At 42.3% G+C, this 22,581-nt stretch overlaps 1 protein-coding gene and 1 long non-coding RNA gene across 17 annotated transcripts in view; one reads left to right on the plus strand and one right to left on the minus strand.

The window, feature by feature from the left end:
• Positions 1 to 22,581, plus strand: part of PTPRT (protein tyrosine phosphatase receptor type T) — a 1,205,819-nt gene that overhangs the window by 818,708 nt on the left and 364,530 nt on the right. For all 10 annotated transcript variants that reach the window (XM_077168216.1, XM_077168229.1, XM_077168210.1 and 7 more), the window contains one exon: positions 13,162 to 13,271. In XM_077168216.1, coding sequence (XP_077024331.1) covers positions 13,162 to 13,271 — 110 coding nt within the window. The remainder of the gene's footprint in view (positions 1 to 13,161; positions 13,272 to 22,581) is intronic.
• The window catches only part of LOC143690556 (uncharacterized), a 122,087-nt gene that overhangs the window by 62,308 nt on the left and 37,198 nt on the right, over positions 1 to 22,581 (minus strand). For 5 of the 7 annotated variants that reach the window (XR_013179157.1, XR_013179154.1, XR_013179151.1 and 2 more), the window contains one exon: positions 20,617 to 22,163. The exons of 1 other annotated variant lie outside the window; for it this stretch is intronic. This is a non-coding gene — a long non-coding RNA (uncharacterized LOC143690556). Of the gene's footprint in view, positions 1 to 20,616; positions 22,164 to 22,581 lie in introns of those variants that run through there. One more of the 7 variants, XR_013179152.1, reaches the window with a different exon arrangement.

A 22,581-nucleotide genomic window follows, 5' to 3' on the forward strand; every position in this document is an offset into this window, starting at 1 on the left:
TGCTAGGGATAGGTACACGTTTAATAACAAGAGGTGGTGAGTGAAAGCTAAGGAAGAGTCAAGTGAGAGGAACCAGGTGACAGCAGCAACAAGGTACCAAGTAGAGCAGCGCAGGGTCCCCTAGAGTACGGTAAAGAGCTGGGCTCACCTTGGTGAAACCCACAGGCGTCACTTCAGAGTTCAGTATACTTTTGATGCTTCGAAGATGTTCTGGAGATGCTGTAAATAGTAGGGAGAAGTGCTACCTGTGTTAGGTTTTCTGAGCACCTTCCATGAGCTAGCCATCATACTGACATTCTGCTGTGACATAGATGCTACCGATAAAGTTGTGGGGGAGAGAAATCAGACCTGGAGGATTTAAGAACCATGCCCAAGGCCACCACGTTAGCAAATGGCAAGTCGGTAACAGCTCCCCAGTCTCATCTGTAAGGCCTTTCCTGACCACCTAATGTAAAATCCTATTTCTCTGCTTTATTTTTCTCCATAGCATTTATCATCTGAAATATGGCATTTATTTTCTTGTTTATATCTGTCCATCCATCAGGAATGTAGACATCATGAGTGGGGGGAGACTGTTTCTTTCACTGCTGTATTTTCCCAGCACCAGTATAGTGTGGTGTACAGTGCTTGGCACATAGTAGGTGCTCATTAACTATATTGAATAATATGCCCCTTTCACATACGACAGGGTTCCATTGATATACATTGTTCAAGAAGGTGGGGACATGTATAATGTATTTTAGCTAGATTCAAAGCTAATTCAAACTGGCCTTCTAGAGCTGGTTATTAACATCTCTTCCTACCTCTGAGCTCGGTGATATAATGTTCATTGCTGAAACTGGCCATGAAGGAATTATTTACATCATGAAAATGTGTAAACAAATTAGAGCTCCCTGCCCCCAAGAGTCAGTTCTGGAAGCATTTACTAGTACACCACTGTAGAGTTCCATTAAAAGGCTATATTTGACATCTTAAGATACAAAGATTTATCTAGAAAAAAAATTTTTTTTCCAATAAGATTGGAAAATATGAGCAGAATAAAAGTGTTTAAATTTCTCTACCTTATCTCCATAAGACTCACTTACAGACTCTGGTAGCCTCTAAACCAGTCTCAAATTATTTAAATTTGTCTCAAATTGGTTCTGAGGTGCTTTGTAATGAACAAGAACCAACAACGAACCAACCAATAAGATACCTGGAATGGAGAGGCAAAAAAGTGACCCAGACAAAAAAAGCAGAAAGTGAAACTTCTGTTGACCTTGCAGGGTTCCAGGCTCTGATCTGTGCTGCCTCATTACTCCTCACAGCTACCCTCAAAGCTCAGCTCCACTTTTAGATAATGGAACAGAAGAGAGGAAAGGAGAGAAGTGGGAGGGGAAGAAAAGTGAAGGGAAGAGAGGCGAGCAGAGGAAAGGACTTCCCTTGATAACATTCTGACCTCCTTTACGTTGAACTGAAAATTTCCCTTAAATTACCACCTAACTTTAAGGCACAAGAAAACATCTGGTTTAATTACAGTGAATTTACTTGAACCTACTGACAAGAAGTGCAGTTAAAATTAGCAGTTTTAGCATGCTTTATTTTAAAGAGAATGAAATTATAAAGTAATTAACCTTTGTTGTAGAACTCTGTCAAAAGGATGGAAAGTTCCATGCTGTTAGACAGAAGAAATGAAATTTTGGAAAGGGAAAATGTAGGTTCATTAAAGAACTGCAAAGAAAAACAGGGAAAAAGTGACGCAGAATTAGAAGATACAAAGTCCTTTCATAACGAGAGTAAAAACCAAAAAAGGATACCCAACTTTATCAAACGCAGGTTAAGTCTACTTCATTGAAAAGGACCTCTTGATCTATACAATGGTGGAATGTGGGGTTTGGAAAGAGCCTTGGCCTGGAGCTTAGACGTCCAGCCTTTGCCACTGACAGGAGGTGAGGCAGCTTTCACATCTCTGAACCCATGTGTCTACCACATGATGGAACAAAGGGGTGATTCAGAAAATATTTTGCAGACAGAAGGATCTGAGCTCTATCCAGCCTTCATTCATTACTTCTTTTCACGCCACCTTCAGAAAATTGTTTGCATTCTTGACACTTTAGTGCCCCCATTTGCAAAACGGAGACAATGATACCTTCAGCCTCTTTGAGGTATGCTATGTGAAAATCTCTATGTAAAACACTTTACTTTCTGCCAAGAGCTGCCCTAAGTGGTGTGTGGCCAACATCAGACATAGTAGTCAGGTTTTATTTGAGGATGCAACTAGGTAAAAACAAAAAGATCTATGAAAGGTTCCTGTGAGTCATGGGTGAGGGACAATTTTTAAATATCCTATGATGCCTCTAATCTCAATTTCAAACAGCTGCTGACCACATCTCTTATTTTTCAAACTCACTCCTACCAATCCTGTAGCTCCCAATGGCCAAGCCCACCAGGCCCCGCTCCTTATCCACTGCCCGCACCCCCTCTCCAACCCCCCTAGGTTCTATGGCCTATCACTTTAGCCACGCCCTTGCATACCAAAATCCAGGCCCCTTCTCATGCCACGTACCCAGTGGCAAAACCAACCTGGGGCACATCTCGTTTTCTGCCTATCCTTAGCCTTCCTTTCTGCAGCTGCCATACTGCCCCGCTCTCACTTTAAGGTTATCAGCATTTACTAGAGCAGGTCTTTAAAGGTGCTTAGTCAATTACTACTTCTGTGGTCCCATCAGCCTCTGCTATTCTGGAGACTATTTCTTCCCTGTTTTCAGACTTCCAGCATCTTCATCCTCTTCTCAGACTCATGTGATGATGTTGTTGTCTATTGCATCAAAAAATGTGAAGTCATTTGAAAAAGAGACTTTCTCAAGCTCTCATCACCCATAACCATGTCCACAGCCTCTGGCTCCCCCCCGCCCCCATTTGTTTCTGTGGATGAACAATTTGTTCTCTACATAAAGGCCAATCTTGCCACTTAATTCACCAAATCCTATTTCCTTTTTCTTATTTAGGACATTGCTCTAGCAATTCTTTCCTTCTACCCTATAACGAATTTCTTTTCTCTAATAGATCATTTTTTCACTTAGCACATAACCTGTATCTTTCCTATCTATAAATATGCCACCCAGTCCTAATTTTTCTTCCAGCTACTATCTACTCTATAGATCCATCTTTTCCCTTCTAGTCTCTTGAACCCACTCAACCAAAGCAATTTTAGTCCCTACCATCCCACTACAACAGTATTTTCAGAATCATTCATGACCTTCACACTCCTAAAGCCAGTTGTTAGCACTTGGAGTTAGATCTGCCTACTTCACCAATGGGCAGTATTTGATACTGCTGGTTATCAATTCCTGCTTAAAATAGTGTTTTGTACTTGGCTTCCAGGATATCCCACAATTCTGGTTTTCCTCTTATCTCCTTGGCTCCTACATTTGGGCCTTTGATGGTCTTTACTGGCCAAAAATAAGCTTTGCAGACCAGGCAGTCTCTGTGGCAGCCTACTCAACTCTGCCATTTAAGTACAAAAGCAGACAGAGATAACATACTAACCAATGGGCATGGCAGTGTTTCAATAAAATTTTGTTTACAAAACCAGGCAGCTGGTTGGATTTGGCCTGCAGGCTCTAGTTGGACCCTTGATCCACACTCATTCCCCTGATTATTGCATCCAATTTCTTGGCTTTAAAATCCATCCATATGCTGATGATTCCCCCAATTGATATCTTCAGGCCAGAATTTTCCCCAGCTTTCCAGAGGCATTTAGCCAACCGCCAGCTTTTCCACCTGGATTGCTACTAGGCTTCTCAAATTAAGAATGTCCAAAGCTGAGTTTCTCCTTAGACACCAAACTCATTCTTTCCAAACTCTCCAGCTGTGAACGGCAGCTCCGTTTTATCAGCGGCTCAAGCCAAACACCTTGAAAAGCATCTTGACCCCTTGTTTTTGTTTCACTTGAAGTCCCTCAGATTGCACAACTCCAGGGAACACCCTTTACCTTGTATCCTTTGTAACTGGTGTCCCCCCGCCCCTCCGGCTTTGTGCAAAGTGGCAGCCAAGCTCACACCTCACAACTGATCCATCAGCAAATACTCTTGGCTCAACCTTCAAAACATATCAAGAATTTGACCATTTCTCACAGCCTCTTTGGTATGGTCTTTGGTCAAAACCTCTGATCTCCAGCAAGGATCACTGCCAGCAGTCCCTACATGGCCCATCAGCTTCAGCCCTGGCCCCTCAACACAGCAAGCAGAAAGATCCTGTTAAACCATGAGGCAAGTCACGGTCACCATATGTTCAATACCCTTCAGTGGCTTTTCCCACCACTGAGCGCAAAGCCCATGTCCTGGTGATGGCTCACCAGGCACTACATGACTGGGGCTTTGGTTGTCTCTGTGACCCCTCTTCCTTCTGCCTCTGCTTCACTCCTTGACTCCAGTCACTCTTCTTGCTGTTCCCGAAATATATCAGGGATTTTGCTGCCTCAGCCTCAGGGCCTTTGTATCTGCCATTCCCTGTGACTAGAACAATCCTCCCTCAAATAAACAGGGCTGTGGTTCCTTTGCTTCCTTTGAGTTTTATTCAAATGTCATCTTTCAGTGAAGTGTCCCTGACAAGCTATTAAAAACTGGAATGCTTAAACTCCTTGTCTGTCTTCCCTGACTCATGCATCTCCTTAGCATTTATCATCTGACAAGCTGCATGCTTTAGTGTGCCTTTTATTAATCCAAAAACTAGGATTTTTTTTTTCTCTATTGTGTTTACTGCTATTTCCCAGATGCTTAGAACAGTGCCAGGTAAATCATAGGAACACAATAAATACATTATTGAATGAATGAATCCTCAGAGACAAAATAGATTTAAAAATTATTTACTATAGACATCAGAAGAAGATTGTAGAAAGCTATTTAAAATCCTCAGTAAGCTATGAGAAGATATGGCTTCTATGATTAACAATGCAGTGCCATTCAGAAAGAACAGATAGAGCAAAGGTACCCTGGAAAGAGTAATGGCCTTACTCGGCTCTGTACAAAAATAAAAACTAATCAAACTACAAGCTACACTAGAGTGCTTCCTAGAGGATGCTGGGGGAGCAGGGCAGAAAGAATAAACACACGGTATCTGCTTTGTGCCAGACCCTTGGGTAAGCAATCTTAGCTTTGAGGAGTATGAAGTTGGCCATTAGTACATTAATGAGATTGTATGTTTGTTTTGTGCGTTTGCATAGTGATTATTTCATAAAAAGGTGAAGGAGGGTAAAATGAGGACACTATATACAAATTTATGGTAATAATGTGAAGTTTAGGCAAAATGGAAAATTGTTGGCAAAATATAAATTAAAACTGACAAGAAAAAACTCTATAACTAGTTATACAACAAATAGAGAAATAGAATTAATAGCTTAAAGTTTTTGGACAAATTAAACACAAGGGCCAGATGGTCTTTCAAGTAAAAATCAGACAAATGTTAAGGAACTGGTAATCCTAATCTTACATGTGCCCTTCTGAAGACTGGACAAAAGAAGGGGTATACGTTCCACATTAGGTGATGCCAGTTTAACTTTGATATCAAACCAGAGACTCCTATAGAAGAAAAAGAAAAATGAATGCAAATATCCCAAGCAAAATATTAGTAAGCAATCCAGCAATGTCCCCAAATAGAGAAATATTGAGTTTATTTCAGAAAATATTGGTTCATATTAGTAAATCTATTAATGTAATATACTGCATTAACATACCAAGAGAAAGAAAAGATAATTTTTATATAAAATAGATATTGTAATATATATTTACGTAAAATATATATTGTAATATATTTTTACATAAATATATATTGTAAAATATATTTAACATAAAAAGCGTCAGTTAAAGCTCAGCACGATTAAAAAGAAAATATCCTTTTAGACCAGAAATAAAAAGGACCTTCTTAACTTAATAAAGGATAACTACAAAAAGCAAGCACCATACTCAAGGATGAAAAAAATCATGATCTTTAAAATACAGATGCTTAGAATTATTTCCATTAGATATTGTATTGGTAGCCCTATTTGAAGACAAGAAAATCAAACAAATTGCTGAAAGATTGGAAAACAACAGAACTGTTATTAACTGCAGATGCTATGATTGTCTGCATAAGTAACTCAAAGAAATATGCACGCAAATTATTAGAATTAGAGAATAAAACATGTTTGCCAAAGAAGTCATCATTAAAAAGTCAACTGTACTTTTTTTCACCTAATATGTCATATTTTAAGATACCATTCACATGAACAATTAAAAATAAGATACTAGGAAAAAATCTAACAAGCTTTCAACATATACATATAAATGTATAAAGCACTAAAAGACAATGAAGATCTAAATACAAGACAGACCATGTTTATGGATGGGAAGACTTATTATAAATACAAATTCTCTCCTAGTTACTCTCTAACTCATACAATTCCAATATTGTTTTTAAATCACAAGCTGTTTCTAAAATGCATATACAAGAAAAGACAAGAATAACTAAGACAGTACTGACCATGAAATACAAAGTTACAGATCTTGCTGAACCAGATATCATGATTTATACATTTATAGTAACTTTAAGAAGGTTTAGTGTTGACAGGGAGTCTAATAGTACAATTGAAGAAATGAAAGATCCTAGGTATGTGCAAGAGGGCAACATTTGAGGAAGTGTGGTAGAAGGCAAAGGTAGTCTGGCAGATTGGTTGAGTAATTAAAAGCTTTTCCCTCCCTAAAATCCCTTTGAGAGGAATAATTGAGATTGGATCTCTACCTCACACTATACATGAAGACACATCTGGTTTGGAGTCATTTAATAAAAGGCCTAAATCTAAAGCTTCAAAGAAAATTTAAGAAAATATTCTTATGACCTCAGGGTGTGGAAAGTATTTCCTAAATAAAACTCTCTTGTTTTGGTTCATTCAGAAGCAGTCCCAGAGATGAGGATTCTGCAAGTAGTTTATTTAGTAGATGATCCCATGACACACTGGGAAGAGGGGGGACGTGAGACAGGGAAAGGAGGAAGCCAGAGCAAGGTGTGTTTTCAAGCAAATTACATCATGCACAGCTGGGATTAGAAGTGCCACTCAATCCACTGTCTGTGGACCAGCACTGACTCAGGAACTCTAGTCTGATCCCTGATAAGTACAGAAATAGAGTGCAAATTTTTTTTTTTTTTTTTTTTTTTTTTGCATGAGCAGACACCAGGAATTGAACCCAGGTCTCTGGCATGGCAGGCGAGAATTCTGCCTGCTGAGCCACCATGGCCTGCCCAAGTGTAAATATTTTTAAAGGAAGTGCTTGTATTTTTCACTTTTTAAAATTTCACTTTTTACTGCATAATAATATCAGTGAATATTGAAATTCATTTTCATTGTAGGCTGTAATAGTTTCAATGAACAACAGGCTGGAAATCACCACCACCACCACCACTGAGCTTAAGTATCTGAGAGTTGCAGAAGTGGGCAGGGTATGGTGGGGGCAGCAGCAGTGTTTGCTACTGGATCTGTCTCTCTTTCCCACGTCACATCACTTTTTAACTGGACTATCCCTAGTGTCCACCACAGTCCTTTGATCATAGCAAGCGCTCAATAAATGTTTGTGGAAAGGATGAATGGATAATAGAAAACATTAAAAGATCTGACTGCTTAAAAGATTCTACATACCTACTAAGAGATTTACAAAGCTAATGAAAAACTAGCAAAAATATTTGCATACAGCCTTGGCAATATGGCTTATGTCCTTAAAAACAGATTACAACTACAAGCTCAAAGGCAAAGATGAACAATAATGAAGCAGAGGGAAATGAGCACAGGGCAGAGAGAGCATGTTCAAAAAAGAATCAACACAAGCGGCCAACACAAAAAAGAAAAGTTTTAACCTAGTCAAATTTATCAGTTGAGTTGATCTTTATCCAAAGGAAGACAAAGCTAGAGAAACTCTTCACAGCACATATAGCCTCTACAAATCAGTAGGAAGATATCTGTAAATGCCAACAAACACTAAAAGATGTTCAACCTCTTTAGTAAGGTAAATGCAAATAAAACCTCAATGAAATATCACTTCACATGTACCCAGATGGTCTAGGACTTAAGTCTGATGACACCAAGTGTTTGTAAGGATGTAGAGAAATGGGGACTTTGAAGACATCAGTGGGGGGTATAAACTACCACCACCACTTTGGGAAACCATTAGAAAATTTTCAGTAAAACTGAATAATGTATATGCATCCATCTGCCCAGCCTATTCCTAGGAATACTTTAGTGAAATATTGTGTATCTCGAGAGGATGTACAAAAATATTCATAGCAGCAATGTTTGTCAGCAGCTCCAACTTGAAACTCTAATATCCATCTATAGTAGAATGGTGAAATAGGTAAGACTACAGCCACAAAATAGACACAGAAATAAAACCATATGCATCAACATGGATGAAATAAAACTACATGCATCAACATAGGTGAATCTCAAAACAATGCCGAGCAACAAATACAAGTTGTACAATATACACAGTCAACTCCTTTTCATATAAAGGAAACAAGGAAAAACTAAATGATATATCACCATGGGATATAGCCACATATTTGTAACTATAAATAAATATAGATCTAAAACTCAGGATAGATTGACACAAAGTTCAGTACTTTGTTTAAAATGAGGGAACAGAAATCACCAATGAAGGGCACATAGGGTGCCTCAGTGGTATAGCCTAGAGAGTGGGTACATGTGTGCTTGTCATCACTATTCTTTAAACCGTGTATTTATTTCATATACTTTAATCTTTATGTGCCATGAAGGACTTAAAATATGATGCAAAATTCACAAAAGTAAAGCCCTAGGGATAAAATTAGTAAGAAATTAAAATTTTAACTGAGGGACATAAAAAGAAACAATACATGAAGATTTATACAGTCATTTTGAGAAGGAGGACTCGTTGTTATAAAAAGATGTTCATTTACTCCAATAGAAGGGATGAATGCAACTACAGTGCATATTCTGATGAAACGTTTCTGAAGTTCTATAAAATTATTCCAGAGTTCTTCTGGAAGAATAAATGGATTGTGACAGCCTAGGAATCTTTGCAAAAGAAGAACAATGAAAGAGAAGGCCTTGTTCTATCACACGTTAAACGTGTTATATAAATACAACAGAGGGCTATCGGAATAGAGCTGAAGGCTCAGTGAAATGGAACAGAAAGCCCAAACTATACAAGGATAGCAAATAATTTAATGTGGTGGTAAAATGTCATGTTAAATCACTGTTGGAAGTCTTGACTGGTCAATTGTCCTAAGAAGAAAATAAACATTTATGGTTAGAATTCTACTCTCTATAATTGCAAAATAAATTCCTATTGGATCAAACTATTAAATGTAAAAATAAAGATTGGAATAAATCAGAATAAAAGGCAGATGGCTCTTCAGCTGATCTTGGGGTGAGAAAGGGGAATTGCTCTAAACATGAAATTAAAGGGGAAGACCAGGTGGTCTAGAGCTACTAGCTCTGTGTTTGGGGTGAGGTCTCTAACCAACAGACCCTCCTTAACAAGTAGCTTCTGTCTGTCTCTAGTTAGCTCATATTCCACTTCTCCGTGATTAAGAGTTCTCTATTCCTCCCGAATTACTGACAACTCCTCCTCTACCGCACTTACGGTCAATGGTTTCACCCGACTTCAAGAACATCAAGCCGTCTGGGCACATCCATAACCCCTCTCCAAAGATACAGGTTAGCATACATCTGCACGTTTTCTTCCTCTTTTATCTAGGAGAGGGAAAGATGCCTTTTCTCCACCTACCATAGCCCCTGCTTCCCAAGACTCTGCCCCTGTCAGTTATCCCTCATCTTTCCCCATCTTCCATCTCTTACCCTTATTTTCCATTTTTAACTCATGGCCTTCAAACATGCCCTAACCCCTCTGGCCTTCCCTTGGTTCTGCGTAGTCTTCTTGCTACTTCCTTCCATTTTCCTCCCCTTCGCAGATGAACTTGTTTACTTTTCTCAGCAAGTCCCTCACCTTCCATTCTCTTCTCAAAGCACTCTGAGCTGGCGAGAACATTCTCCCCACACCACTCTTGCTCACCTCACAGGTATCCTTCAAGGCACTCCATCCATTGGGCAATTTTAAGGCTGCCTCTGACTTCTCAGTCTTGTGTATCGCTGTTAACCAGCCCCGACTTGAATCTCTCTCCTTCCTTGGCTGTTAGGATGGCAGCTCACCTTCCTTTTGCTTTCTCATTGCCCTTCTGAATACTGCCTTCTCGTTTCTCAGTTTCTTTGTTTGCCTCCTAACAGTTAAGATGAGAGTTCCCCTGATCTTCATTGAAGACCTCTTTTGTTTTGTTTTGTTTTCCTTTCCTTACATTCTCGCTACAAAATCTGTTCCATGTGCCTAGTTTCAATTCCAAACATTGTCCTTAGTCTCATATATCTGACTATTACTTAACATTGCCACCTGGATGTGTAACATACACCTCAAATGAAGCATGACAGCACCTGAACTCACCCAGCTCCTTCTCCAAAACTAGTCATCCTCTAAGGCTCCCTTCTCCATGAGGGATGCCTTCTGATTCCCACCACCACTACCGCCACCCGAAAGAAAAAAACTGGAGCCCTCCCTGCTATCTCCCTTCTCTCTTTTACTCTTACCTGTCACCACCAAGTCGTTTTGGTTTGGCATCTCCAAGTCTCTCACTCAGTCTTCAGCTCTCTTCAACTGCCATTATCCTGTGTCTAGGCTACTATCCTCTCTCCCCAGGATGATTGCACAAGCCCCCCAACTTGTTTTCCTTCCTCCACTCTTCACCTTATAAAGCTGTGCACACACTCCAACAACCTCTCCCTGCTTTTGTCCTAGTAACTCCTAGTTATCTATTGACGCAAACATTGGCCACTTCATACCCTGACTTGCCAGACTAGATTTTCCTAGTTCTTGCATCTTTACTTCAGAACCCTGAAAACTTTAATAAGTTAATGATGGGTATAATTAGTTATTCGATGTCTGTCTCCCTTTGGAGAATGCAAGCTTTATCAAGGATTCAATTACATCACTTTTTGACTAGACTATCCCTAATGTCCACAACAATCCTTTGATCATAGTAAGTGCTCAATAAATATTTGTGGAAAGGATGAATGGATAGTAGAACACATTAAAAGATCTGACTGCTTAAAAGATTCTACATATCTACTAAGAGATTTGCAAAGCTAGTGGAAAACTAGCAAAAATATTTGCATGCAGCCTTGGCAATATGGCTTATGTCCTTAAAAACAGATTACAACTACAAGCCTAAAGGCAAAGATGAACAAGAGTGAGGCACAGGGAAATGAGCAGAGGGCAGAGAGAGCATGTTCAAAAAAGAATCAATGCAAATGGTCAACTAAATTGAAAAAAAGATTGCCCTCTCCAGTATTCTAAAAGAGATACATGCATACACGCCCCAGTTTTATTTTAATGTTGGCAAGAACTGGGACTAGGCATATTCTTATTTTGGGAGGCCAGAATAGTGCCTACTTTCCAGAAGTTAATTTATCAGTGTGTCAAAAGCCTTAAAAAGAAGATAGTTCCTCATCTTTGACCTAGTAAATTAATTTCCAGGAATTTATCCTAGGGATATCAATAGAGTTGTTCACAAATGCTTATTTGCCAGCATGCTCACTGTAGTGTTACTTATAAGCAAGAAAGCCTCAAACCAGCTTCACTGTCTGCTAGCAATGGACAGGAGATTTTGAGGAGGCACACCCCTCTAGGCATCCATTAGAATACACAGCCCCAAAGAACACTCCAGGATTTTTAAAAAGTCAGATTTGTTTAGGGATAAAGAAGAGTCTCAACAGATATACAAAGAGTATGAGTTAAGTTTTCAAAAACAAATATATATATATATGCATAGGCATAAAAATTCTGAAAGAATATATTTGGGTACAAGGATTATGAGTAATTTTGTTTCTTTTTAAACTTTTTGTATCTTAATCTCCCACAAGTTCTATGTATCATGTCCATAACGAGAAAAACTAAATATATTTTAATTTAACAATAGTGAACTGATTGCAACATATGGCTAAGGCTATATCTAGAGAGGCATAGCATGGTGATTAAGTGTATATGCTTTGAAGCTCACAGACAGGTGTTCAGTTCCCTTTTTACAACTTAAGAGCTGTATGACCTTGAACAAGTTATTTAATTCTCTCAGCCTCAGTTCCCTTATTGGCACAAAGGAGATGATACATCCTGGGCAGAGCCATTTTGCGGCTTAAATGAAATAATGTATGTAAAAATTCTAATGCAAAAGTAAGTGCTTAGTAAAAGTACATGCTTTGATAATACCACTATGTAAATAGACCCGGTAACGACTTACTTGAATTCATAAATCCCTAGGAGGGTTTAACCGCAAGTTTGGGGACATTTTATGGTTTAGCATCTTCCAGGCTGTCATAACGATTGTGGATTCTAGCAGGAAGATGCTCATGGGAAGACTGACTGGGCTACAGAGGCAGGCCCAGGAAAGGTCGTCCTCATTAGGACAGGAAGCGACTGTAGGTCACACGTTCACCCATTCATCCAACCAGCAAATGGACAGCATCTACCATCGGACACGCAGTGGCAAGACAGCAAGCTGCCTTTTTGGAGCCAGACAGGCTTAATTTCAGTGGGTTGGCATTTAAAGGCACAGAGTTCCTAGTGGATACACGAATTAGTCAGGAAACTGGAAGTACTTCCTAGAACTGGGGAGGCTTGACAGGGTTAGGAAAATGATAGTACCCAAGAGGCAAAGGAAACTCACTCTGCATTCCTCAAAAGGCAGTCCTAAAACAGAAGCCAAAATCCAGATTCCCGCCTGCTGGCAGGGCTGTGACCTGTGGTCTTCCCTGTACTGATCTGTACTAGTCCAAGAATAGTCTGAAGAAGAAAAGCTCTCACCTTCCAGGACAAGGACATTTAACTACAGCCTAGTTTTAGGAATCGGCTTCTCCTGGAACACAGCCATACCCACTCAGTTGTGTCTTGTTTATGGCTGCTACAAGGGCAGAGTTAAGGAGTTGGGACAGAGACCATATGGCCCACAATGCCTGGAGAATTTACATTCTGACCCTTACAGAAGAACTGTGCAGGCACCTGTTCTAGGGCAAGTGGGGCTGGAGAAATCGGATGGATGGAACATCAAACTTATCACTTCTCCCTTGTGTAGTTCCAGGAGCAGTTCCTCTAGAATCCATCCAAGGGGGACCCTTTGAAGAGAAGATCTACATCCAGTGGAAGCCTCCCAATGAGACCAATGGGGTCATCACCCTCTATGAGGTAAGTAGACCCCTTTCACTGAATTGATTGTCTTCTCTTGAATGTATTCAATTCACTTCAACTTAAGGTTGATGGATACCTACTCTGTGGCTGTTCATGGAGCATTCAATGGTGAATGAGAATTTCCCAAGAGGATTCCAACAATACAATGGAAAGGGAACACAAGGGCAGATAGTTGTGCTGTGCTGATAGTCCCCAAAACAAAGAAATCTGGAGACACTTTGGACGTGATTATGGTGATTATTGATCTCTTTAGCAAAGAAGTCAGAACTCAGGGAGGCAGATTGTCCTGGCGTAGCTGAGAGCCAGGCCTGGAAAACAGTTGTTACAATTCGTCTGGGAAAGTGATGCTTGTGTGGTGTTCACCCTTCACATCAGTCCCTGAGCTTTGAAAAGTATCCCAGTGTCATTCTCTGGGTCCCAGGGTACAGAGTGCTTGAGATTTACATTGCTCTGTGGCCAAGGAATATTTTGTCATACCAGGTAATGTATCCAAAGCCCAGCTCTGACCCTAAGCATTAACAGGGTCTTGTAATGTCAGAGATGGAGCAGGGCCTCCTCGGCAATGTACCTCTCAAGCCAACACTGTATGGCTTTCTGAAAACTTACAGAGCTAGAACCAATTCTATAGAAGACCATTGTAAAAAAAAAATAAAACGCATAATTTCAATAAGGCAGCTCTAGCTAGCTAAGATTCAAGTATGCAGAGGTAGACAAGATGACTGTCTCCCCAACCTTTACCTTTTGAGAGGCCATGTGATTATCAGTATAGGATACAAATCGAAAAGCACAGCTGTGAAGAAGAAAGGGCATAGATGCTGAAGCTGGAAGAGTGTAGCCAGTATCCCAGCTCTAATATGGTCTCAAGTGATCTTTAGCAGGTTCCTCCTCTCCCCAAGCCTCAGTCTCCCCGTCTGTAAAACGGAGGTGGCGGTTGCTGCTTCAGGGTTGCTGTAGGGAGTCTGACGAGAAAAGAATGACAAGCATCCAGGCTGAAACATCTACTACAGGCATGTGGGGTGGGGTGAGGAGCGTAAGCCAGCGAGTGCTGATGAAGAATTGACACCTCTTGAGAGTAGACTTGGAGGAGAATACCACCTTCTGCACCCCTACCTCTTAAGAGAAAATGAGCTGGGGGAAAGAAAGTCAAGGAGTCCTCACTGAGGGAGAAATACTACTGAAGGCTAATCTGATGGACCCAGAACCTCTGTGGAGAGACCTGGATGGCTCTCAGGGAAGAGAAAAGTAACCAGCATGCACACAGCACTTGAGAAAACACCTTCAGAAAATGCCTAAATCTGGCATGCCGCAGAAAACAGGCATATCCATCTTAGAAACTGCAGGGAGCACAGTTCTCAGGCTCAGCACATGGAAAGAGGCAGCCATATCTCTGCACAGACTTCTTCCTTAGTAGCATTATATTTTTCCCCTAATAGAATTATGTACTAGATTGGGCTAGGAATCCCTTTACTGCTATTCCATGATAAGAAGAAATAAATCGATGGAGGAGATCAAGGGTGCAAACAATTGTGAGTTAAGCATTCAGCTTGAGCAATAGCTCCCCGTGCTGAGGCCGAATTAGATGGGAGGTTCTCTGCAGCTCCAGGTGCAAAGGTGGGTACAGACCAGGAGAGTGTACCCTCCTTCTCCAGTCTGTATGAGACCTTATGAGACCCAAGTAGGGAAGAGTGTTGAGTTTTGGGGACCAGACAGTCGAGACCCCAAATCCTGGAGCTGTTACTGACTTGCTGCCTGACCTTGGCTAAGCACAGCAGGTAACCTCCCAGAAACTCAGGTTTCCCATCTGAAATCTCAGCATAATAGAACTTCTCTCAAAATTTCCGCAAGGCTCAAGTTAAACACAGGCTGAACAGTGTTTGAGATCTATACACAGCATGATAAATGTTAGCTCGTCACATTAGATAAAAATGAGAAAGTTGAGACTCAGAGAGAAGAAGCAAAAAGAACAAGGTCATATAGCCAAGATGACAAATTCATGTCTCCCTAGTTCAGATGATGTCGTCTTGCCTCTTGTTCCTAACTCAGTGTGGTCCCTGGGCCAGCAACATCAGTATCCCTAGGAGCTGGTTAGAAATGCAGCCTCCCAGGCCCCACTGCAAACCCACTAAATGGGAATATACATTTTAACAGGATCCCAGGCAATTTAGATGGGAATTCAAGTTGAGAAGCTCTGCTCTAGACCACGCTACTCTTCAAAAAGTTTCAGTGATTGATAGGAGAGCATGGCGTCCTGAAGAGAATAAAGGGGAGACACCCCCAGCCCCCAACATTGGGCTCAGCCTGATCCTGCCCCAGGCTGTAAGCAGGAGACCCTCTCTTTTAAAGACATTTATATCAGAGAATGCATTTACGAGGCAATTTCCAAATTTAATTGAGTGAAACCAATTTTATTTTTAAAATTAGGATCTGCTTGTAATTTCTACTGAGAAATCCATAAATTACAAATCACCCTCTTCTGGCCTCAAAAAAGCATTATTTCATTACAAAGAAAAATAGGATAACACAAATTATAGAGATACCCAAGACTTTGTCCCCTCCTAGGCACAACCTTGGACTTAGCAAAGTCAAAAGCCAAAAAAAAGAGAAAGTAGGAAAAAAAACAGATTTTCATTATTAATTCTATGTAAATATTATTAGATGCAGCAAGTCCAAATACTTCATTAAGATTACATGTCCTCACTGGCTAGGCCAAGTCACAACCTCCATCCCTGCACAGTTCTGCCCCCCAAAACCTGAGTGGCTTTGAGAAAGTCTAACTCTTATGTCTGGGCATCAGGTCTGTTCTCCAGGCTTCAGCTAGTTAAAAACTAAGACAAAAACATAAACCTTGCCTGTGAGCAGAGTCTTCAAAGTTGGAGCAATGGTAACACTTAAAGAAAAGCAGCCAGTGCAAAGGCCCTGAGGTAGGAATGGGTTTGGCATGTTGAAGAATAGAAAAGAGGCTAGAGTGCCTGAAGCTCACCGAACAGGGGGCAGTGATGAGACCATATGGGGAGGGAACAGGGGCAGCTTCTGCAGAAATACTAGACACAATCAAGAGTTTATGTGTTATTCTCAGAGGAACGGATAACCCCTGGAGGGTTTTAAGTACAGGAGTGAGGAAATCAGGCTTATATTCTCAAAATACCACCCTGATGGTGATTGTGGGGCTAATGTGCTATACAGGAACACAAGCTCCTCAGAGACACCTGGAAAATACACCAGGAGATGCGGGCATTCCCATCATCTATTGACATAGCAAGGAGGGCTCAAGTGGTTTATTGGGATGTCTTGTACCCTGGCCAAAGATGCGAAAGCTTTTCACCTCTACCTCTTCTGCTGCAAGCCCCAGCTTTGACACCCTCCTGTTGGTGGTGAGTTCTTATCTTGGTAAGAACTCACCATTGGGCCAGCAGTGGTCGGAGTCCAGGCCTACCCTGGCCAAGGGATGGTGTCTACTCCTGACCCTGTTACCTCCCCACGGCTCTAGAACAGCCTCATTCTGCAGTGGCCACAACTTCTCTCCCTACCTACAGAAGTGGGAGCTCAGATTATTTCTGAGCCTAACATCAGCTGTGAGAGAAAGTATAAGGATGAATTAGAGCATGGCTTCAGATCTTCAGGGATTTGCACTTAATGGGAAATACAGACTGCACTGTTCAGCCACTTCCATAACTGAGGTAACATCAAAGACCTTGCCATTCAAACCAGCAGCAGCCAGCAACCCCTGGGAGAATGTTAGAAATGCAGAATCTCAGGCCCGGTCCAGAGCCACTGAATCAGAAGCTATATTTTAACTAAGTCCCCAGAGAATGTATGTGCACACTCAAGTTTGAGAAGCACTAGTCTAAGAAAAACTCGAATTCCATAACCTATATCTACATTGGATTGCTGGTCTTATAGATAAGGAGATGCACCCAACCTCTATGGAACCAGCTTTCCTTCTGGGGTATGGTTCAACAGCAGGCATTAACGTGGTACAATTTACACACGACAGCTCTGGAGTCACTCAGATGTGAGTTAGAAGCCCAGTTTTTCCACCTTCTTGCCCTGGGACCCTGGATAACTTATGAAAACACTCAAAAATGCAACTTCCTCATATTCAAAGTAGGATCAACAATAACAAACCTGCAGAGCTGTAAGAGTCAGTCATAAAGTGGGAGCAAAATCTGTGCCCACCCACCCCATCTCCTCAGTCTCAGCTCTGGGATATTCCAGCTTCTTAGCACAAGTATAGTACTTCACAGGCCCAGGGATGCAGAGCTCTGCTAGTGCCACTTCTTTTCTAGGAGGTTGGGCCCACACATTCTCTCACTCAGCTGTGACCTCAGGTTATTTTTCCCCAGGCAGCAGTATTCATGGAATCTATCCCCTCTGTCTGCCTCCCAGCCCTCCTAATACCTGACCTCTCAACTATTCAGTTCTCCTGGGTAACTCTGGTCCAACCCTCTTACCTGGTCATCTTTCACCCTGGCCCATGCAGTCCATCCTCTGCACAGTGGCCCTGCTTATCTCTCTAGAACACATCCCATCTCATGTCACTCTCTTGCTTTCCACCATAGTATTGTCCTGTTGCATTTGGAACAGGACCCGGTGGTTCACCATTGTCTATGAACATTTCCACAATGAGGACGCTGCTCCCCAATCCAGACCCATCCCATGCCACCCTTTGCACAGATGCCTTGCAGTCACAAAGGCCTCCTCCTCCTCCTGTTTCTAGCGTCCCAAGTCTTTACCATTTTGCTGAGGCCTGGGTACATGCTTGCTCTTTGTCTGGAATGTTCTTCAGTCCCTTTTGAGAAAGGACAAAAACTATTTGTGCAAGGGAGCAGTGGGGATACTGAGGGGCTGGCCTGAAGAGCTCTGCTTGATGCAGACATTCTGATCACTGGATGAATAATGTCACCTTTAAATGAGCTGAGGCACCCCTGCCCATGTGGGGTCCATCACACAGTATTTTCACCAGGGATAGGGAAGTCATGACATTAGCATGAGCCACTTTCAAAATCCTGCTCGCCATTGAATGAGTTATGAGGGTCCCCCAGTCCGGGCCTGAACAAGAGGAGGGAGGATGTGTTCTCTCCCATACTGACTTGGCTCCCATGAACAACCGCCACTCACCAAAAACACGGACCATCCCAAGCGCTCGCAGGCAGTTAGAGTCTGAGTGAGTCACCAGGCAGAACAGCCCAGCCAAACAGTCGTCGAAAAACTCTTCAATAAAATCATTTAGAGACAAGCAGTTTGGAGTTCATGAAAAACACTTGTCAATATGTGTTTCAATTCAATTAATTGTTCTCATCTCTGTCCAAAAATAAAAGTCACGCAGTGTGAGCGAATTGGACCAGAAGATGTTATACTAGCAACTGGGTTAACGAAGTGTGAAAATATTTAAAATTCAGACATGTGAAGCTTCCCAGTAAGCCTTTCTGTTTAGCAGTCAAAAATCACCAAGTTTCTAATTACAGTGTATAAATCTGAGAGGCTTAAAGGGAATGAGAAGACCCTAATGAGGCAAGAATGGGTATCTTGATTATGGTGGCACTGATTGACATTTATCTTGCAAGCTATTCTAGGCGCCTGGCGCTCACTGTTAAGTAAAACAGACTTCGCCTAAATAAAAACAGGGCGACAGTCCTGTGTGGGAGCGCTTTTAAGAGGGATAATAGGTTGGAGGGTGGTCAATATTTTTCCAGCATACAGATGGCTGGATTCGATCTGAACAAAGAATGTGGGCCCCAGGAATCAACATTCCATCAGAGCTCTGCGGGAGAAGCACGTGCTGAGCCAGAGAGGAGTTCCCAATGGGACTGGAGCACATACAGACACTGATGGGGAGAGGGGACAGGCTCCCTGGATAAGCCGAGCCACCTGTCAAAGGGAGAGGCCCGAAATGATACACGAGCACACCTCTTCCTGGTCCTTTAGCTTGGCCACTTTGCCCACTGGACTCACTGTCCTGGACATGTCTGTGACTCTGGAGCAGGGAGAAGCAGTAGGGAGGAAAGGATGCTGTCCAGGCGGGCAGGAGGAACAGGCGGGAAGGGATCAGCTGGAGAGGGACTAATATGGTCCAAGGCAAGAATTTGCATACTTCAAACTAGATCAACGTTAATTAGAATACATCATTTACACAATGCAGGTTGCTATTGGCTATGACTCGAGCCAGAATAAAATCTCTCGTTTCTTTTTAATTGCTCATGTCACAAATGTGGGAGTTACTCATGTCCCCCCAACCACCACGCATACAATCCACCAGAAAGCTCCTTGTCTCCTACTAAATATAGCCCCACCTCCACCATGCCCCAGCCTGGGCACCCACCTCAGGCCTGCACTACTTCAGCACCTCTGAGTTGACTCCCAGGCCCACGCTCCAGTCTGTTTCTCCACACAGCAGCCAGAACCAGCAGCTTCAAAGGTTACTCTGATGTTACTTCCCTGCTACGGCTCCATCTTAGCTTCAGAACACCAAAGGACCTGTCCCTTGTCTACCTCTAACTTCGTGTCTTGCTCACATACTGCCCTCCCCCCTCCCTAACTTCTGGCATTTTCTGAAACCCACCCAGTTCTTTCCAACACCATGTGACTTTGTGAACATCATTCCTTCTGCCTGCACCACTTCATTTTATCCTCCTTACGGCTACTTCCTTCTCATCTTTCCTTTCCAAGTGGATCCCCCCTCTACTGCCCACCTCATCCAAAACCAGTTCCCATCTGGTTGTTTTCCTAGTAGATTGCTCACCCTTTCATACCACTTTCTGTCTGTATTTATTGTATTCTTTAGGGGCGTCTATTTTATGGCAAATATGGGCCATATTTGCTTTTACTTTTCTGTGTATCAAGGCCTGAAAATAGCTGCTTGAACATAGTATGTGCTCAATAAATGTTCCTTGCATGAACGTGTGGATTTGCTTTATCTTAACAAGGGATAATGATATTTTTTGCCTAACTAATTCGTGGTTCTCAAGCCAGACTGAAGATTGTAATCACCTGGAAAGCCTTAAACACCATATAGACAGATGGATGACTTGGGGTGTGGGGAGGGTAGGTGGGTGTCTGGGCTCCATTGCAGTCCAAATAAGTTAGAGTCTCTGGAGATGGGCTTTACCTGCCTTTTTATTTTTCTAACTTCCTCTGGGAATTCTACTGTACAGCTGGGGCAGAGAAGCAGCACTACCCTAAATAAACGCAGTCGGGCCCCCAGATGTATTATCTGAGCTAAGCAGCCCCTGGCACAGCTGGATGCTGTCTGTACCCCACCTTCCTTCTCGTGCTCCCAGAGCCCACCTCTGATGTTAGGCTGCAGACAACCCGATCACACAGAGAGGCATTTTTTTTAGGCTTAAATTCAAGAAGCATTGGCCTTTTATTCTCTAGAGGTTGCTAAACAGTTTGTGGAGTAATTGAAGACACACAGGGAGGCATTATTCTGTCAGTATCCCTTTGTGTTGTACTAAGGGCATTTTGCAACTCTCCTGTCAGAGCCAACAGCAGACATTACCTCTCAGATCTTTTCCCCTCTCCCGGATAGTGGGGATTCATTCTGTCATTTGGTGAGATAGGGGGGAGAAAAGAAAATATACAAACACAGAACTTAATAGATTTGCCCAAAAGCCTTCCCTAAATCTTAAAAGTCAGGGCTTCAGGCTCATCACTCAACCCCCACAGGATGTTTCCCTTCCAGAGACTTGAGAAAAAAAAAAAAGCAGGCATCCCTGGGCTGCTGCCACATGCAGGTCTGCTGGACTGATGGGGGACTGACAAGTGTGTCAACAGAAATGGCTCAGACTTGAAGAGGATGATTTCTTGAGCTTGGGAAGGAAAGGAAGTCGTGTTCCGATGCAGGCTGAATCTGTGTAAAGTGGGCGCATCAGAGCTGCCTGTCCACTATCTGTGGCACATCAGGAGCGCTGATATATTTGCCTCGGGGTGTTTTCTTTTCCTATTACAATGCAGGTATTTATGATGGAGCAAGGCAGTGTGACAGTGGAAAATCAACAGATGCCAAAGCACAGCAAATCATGTGCTTCTGGTAATAGAGATTCATCCTAGATGTTCATCCTTCAGGGCAGCTGTGGGAAAAAGGTGGGGTTACCCCACGGAAAAGCTTCCTGCAGCGGACACATGGGAATAAGGGCTCCTCTCGGCATCTGCCCGTGTGAGCATTATGTTCACGAGTTTAGGGAGTTGTAATCGGCATTTGTGGACATCGGTGTTTGCTGGTGCCTGTATATGAAGCGTTCACCCTTGGGCTGTACCCATCTCTCCACACTGCATCTTCAGAAATACGGTCACGCCAGAGGGTTAACTATGGGAGAGACAGAAACAGACCGTGTCTCTTTTCTCCTGGACTGGAGGAACTCCAGGTCATCTCCCATACGTGCTGTTCAAATGTCACCTTAGATATGCCCCATCGTCTCAGCAGGCTCTCACAGGAATTTCTGCCATAATCTTCTACCCAGCTTTTGGTAAAAAGTTTGGATTAAAAAAAACCTCCCGGGTTAAATTTAATCCTATGCATTTATAGTTGACCTAGGAGAGAGGGAAAGCAGCAGAAAATAAGTTCTGCGTTTGGCACGCCATAGGCTCTCCACGTTCCTTGGATGGTGGGAACGCCGAGCTTTGACACACTGCGTTCCCAGGGAACTTTGTAGAGGATCCCTCAGCCACACAGCTGCACAGCTCGAGAGGGAACCCTCCCTCTGGCTGGCGTGGTCCCTTCAGTGAGCTATGCCCAGAGGCAGTGTTTAAGCTGCAAAGCGTCTCTTTAAATATCACAGATTGTTCCCTTTTCATCTCCAGTGTTTTACCTGGATACTTCTGTTGCAGTTCCACCTGGGCAGGACAATGCGGCATGAATTCACTGCTTTTAACTGGCCGGCCCTTTTGTTCCTGTTTTAGACAAAATAGTTCTGTGTTTGAGACCCAAATAAAGGGTGCTACCAGGCTTTCATGTATTATCAGGGCATTTGGAACTTCCATCCTACAGTTTCTGGAGGCCGGAATTCAAATTGTGAATTCAGTATTTATCTCTTCATTGGCCTGAGGAGATGGCAAGTATCTCTTCATCCCTCACCCAGAGCCAGCGGGCCCCTTTGGCTACATTTTCTGAGCGTCACCAGGAGAAAAGTAATTCCTAAAAACTGACATCCAAGTACAGGGCCTTGCCTATCTCATTATGGATTCCAAAAATAACAGACACCAGGTCTTCAAACCCCTTCAAAACATGTCATGAAAATAATCACTACTTTCTAGGTCTCTTTCATTTTAGGCACACTAAGATAAATATTTTTGGATATTTATCTAGTTT

This window comes from Tamandua tetradactyla, chromosome 1, assembly GCF_023851605.1.
Source record: "Tamandua tetradactyla isolate mTamTet1 chromosome 1, mTamTet1.pri, whole genome shotgun sequence".
In the NCBI taxonomy this organism is placed as follows: domain Eukaryota; kingdom Metazoa; phylum Chordata; class Mammalia; order Pilosa; family Myrmecophagidae; genus Tamandua; species Tamandua tetradactyla.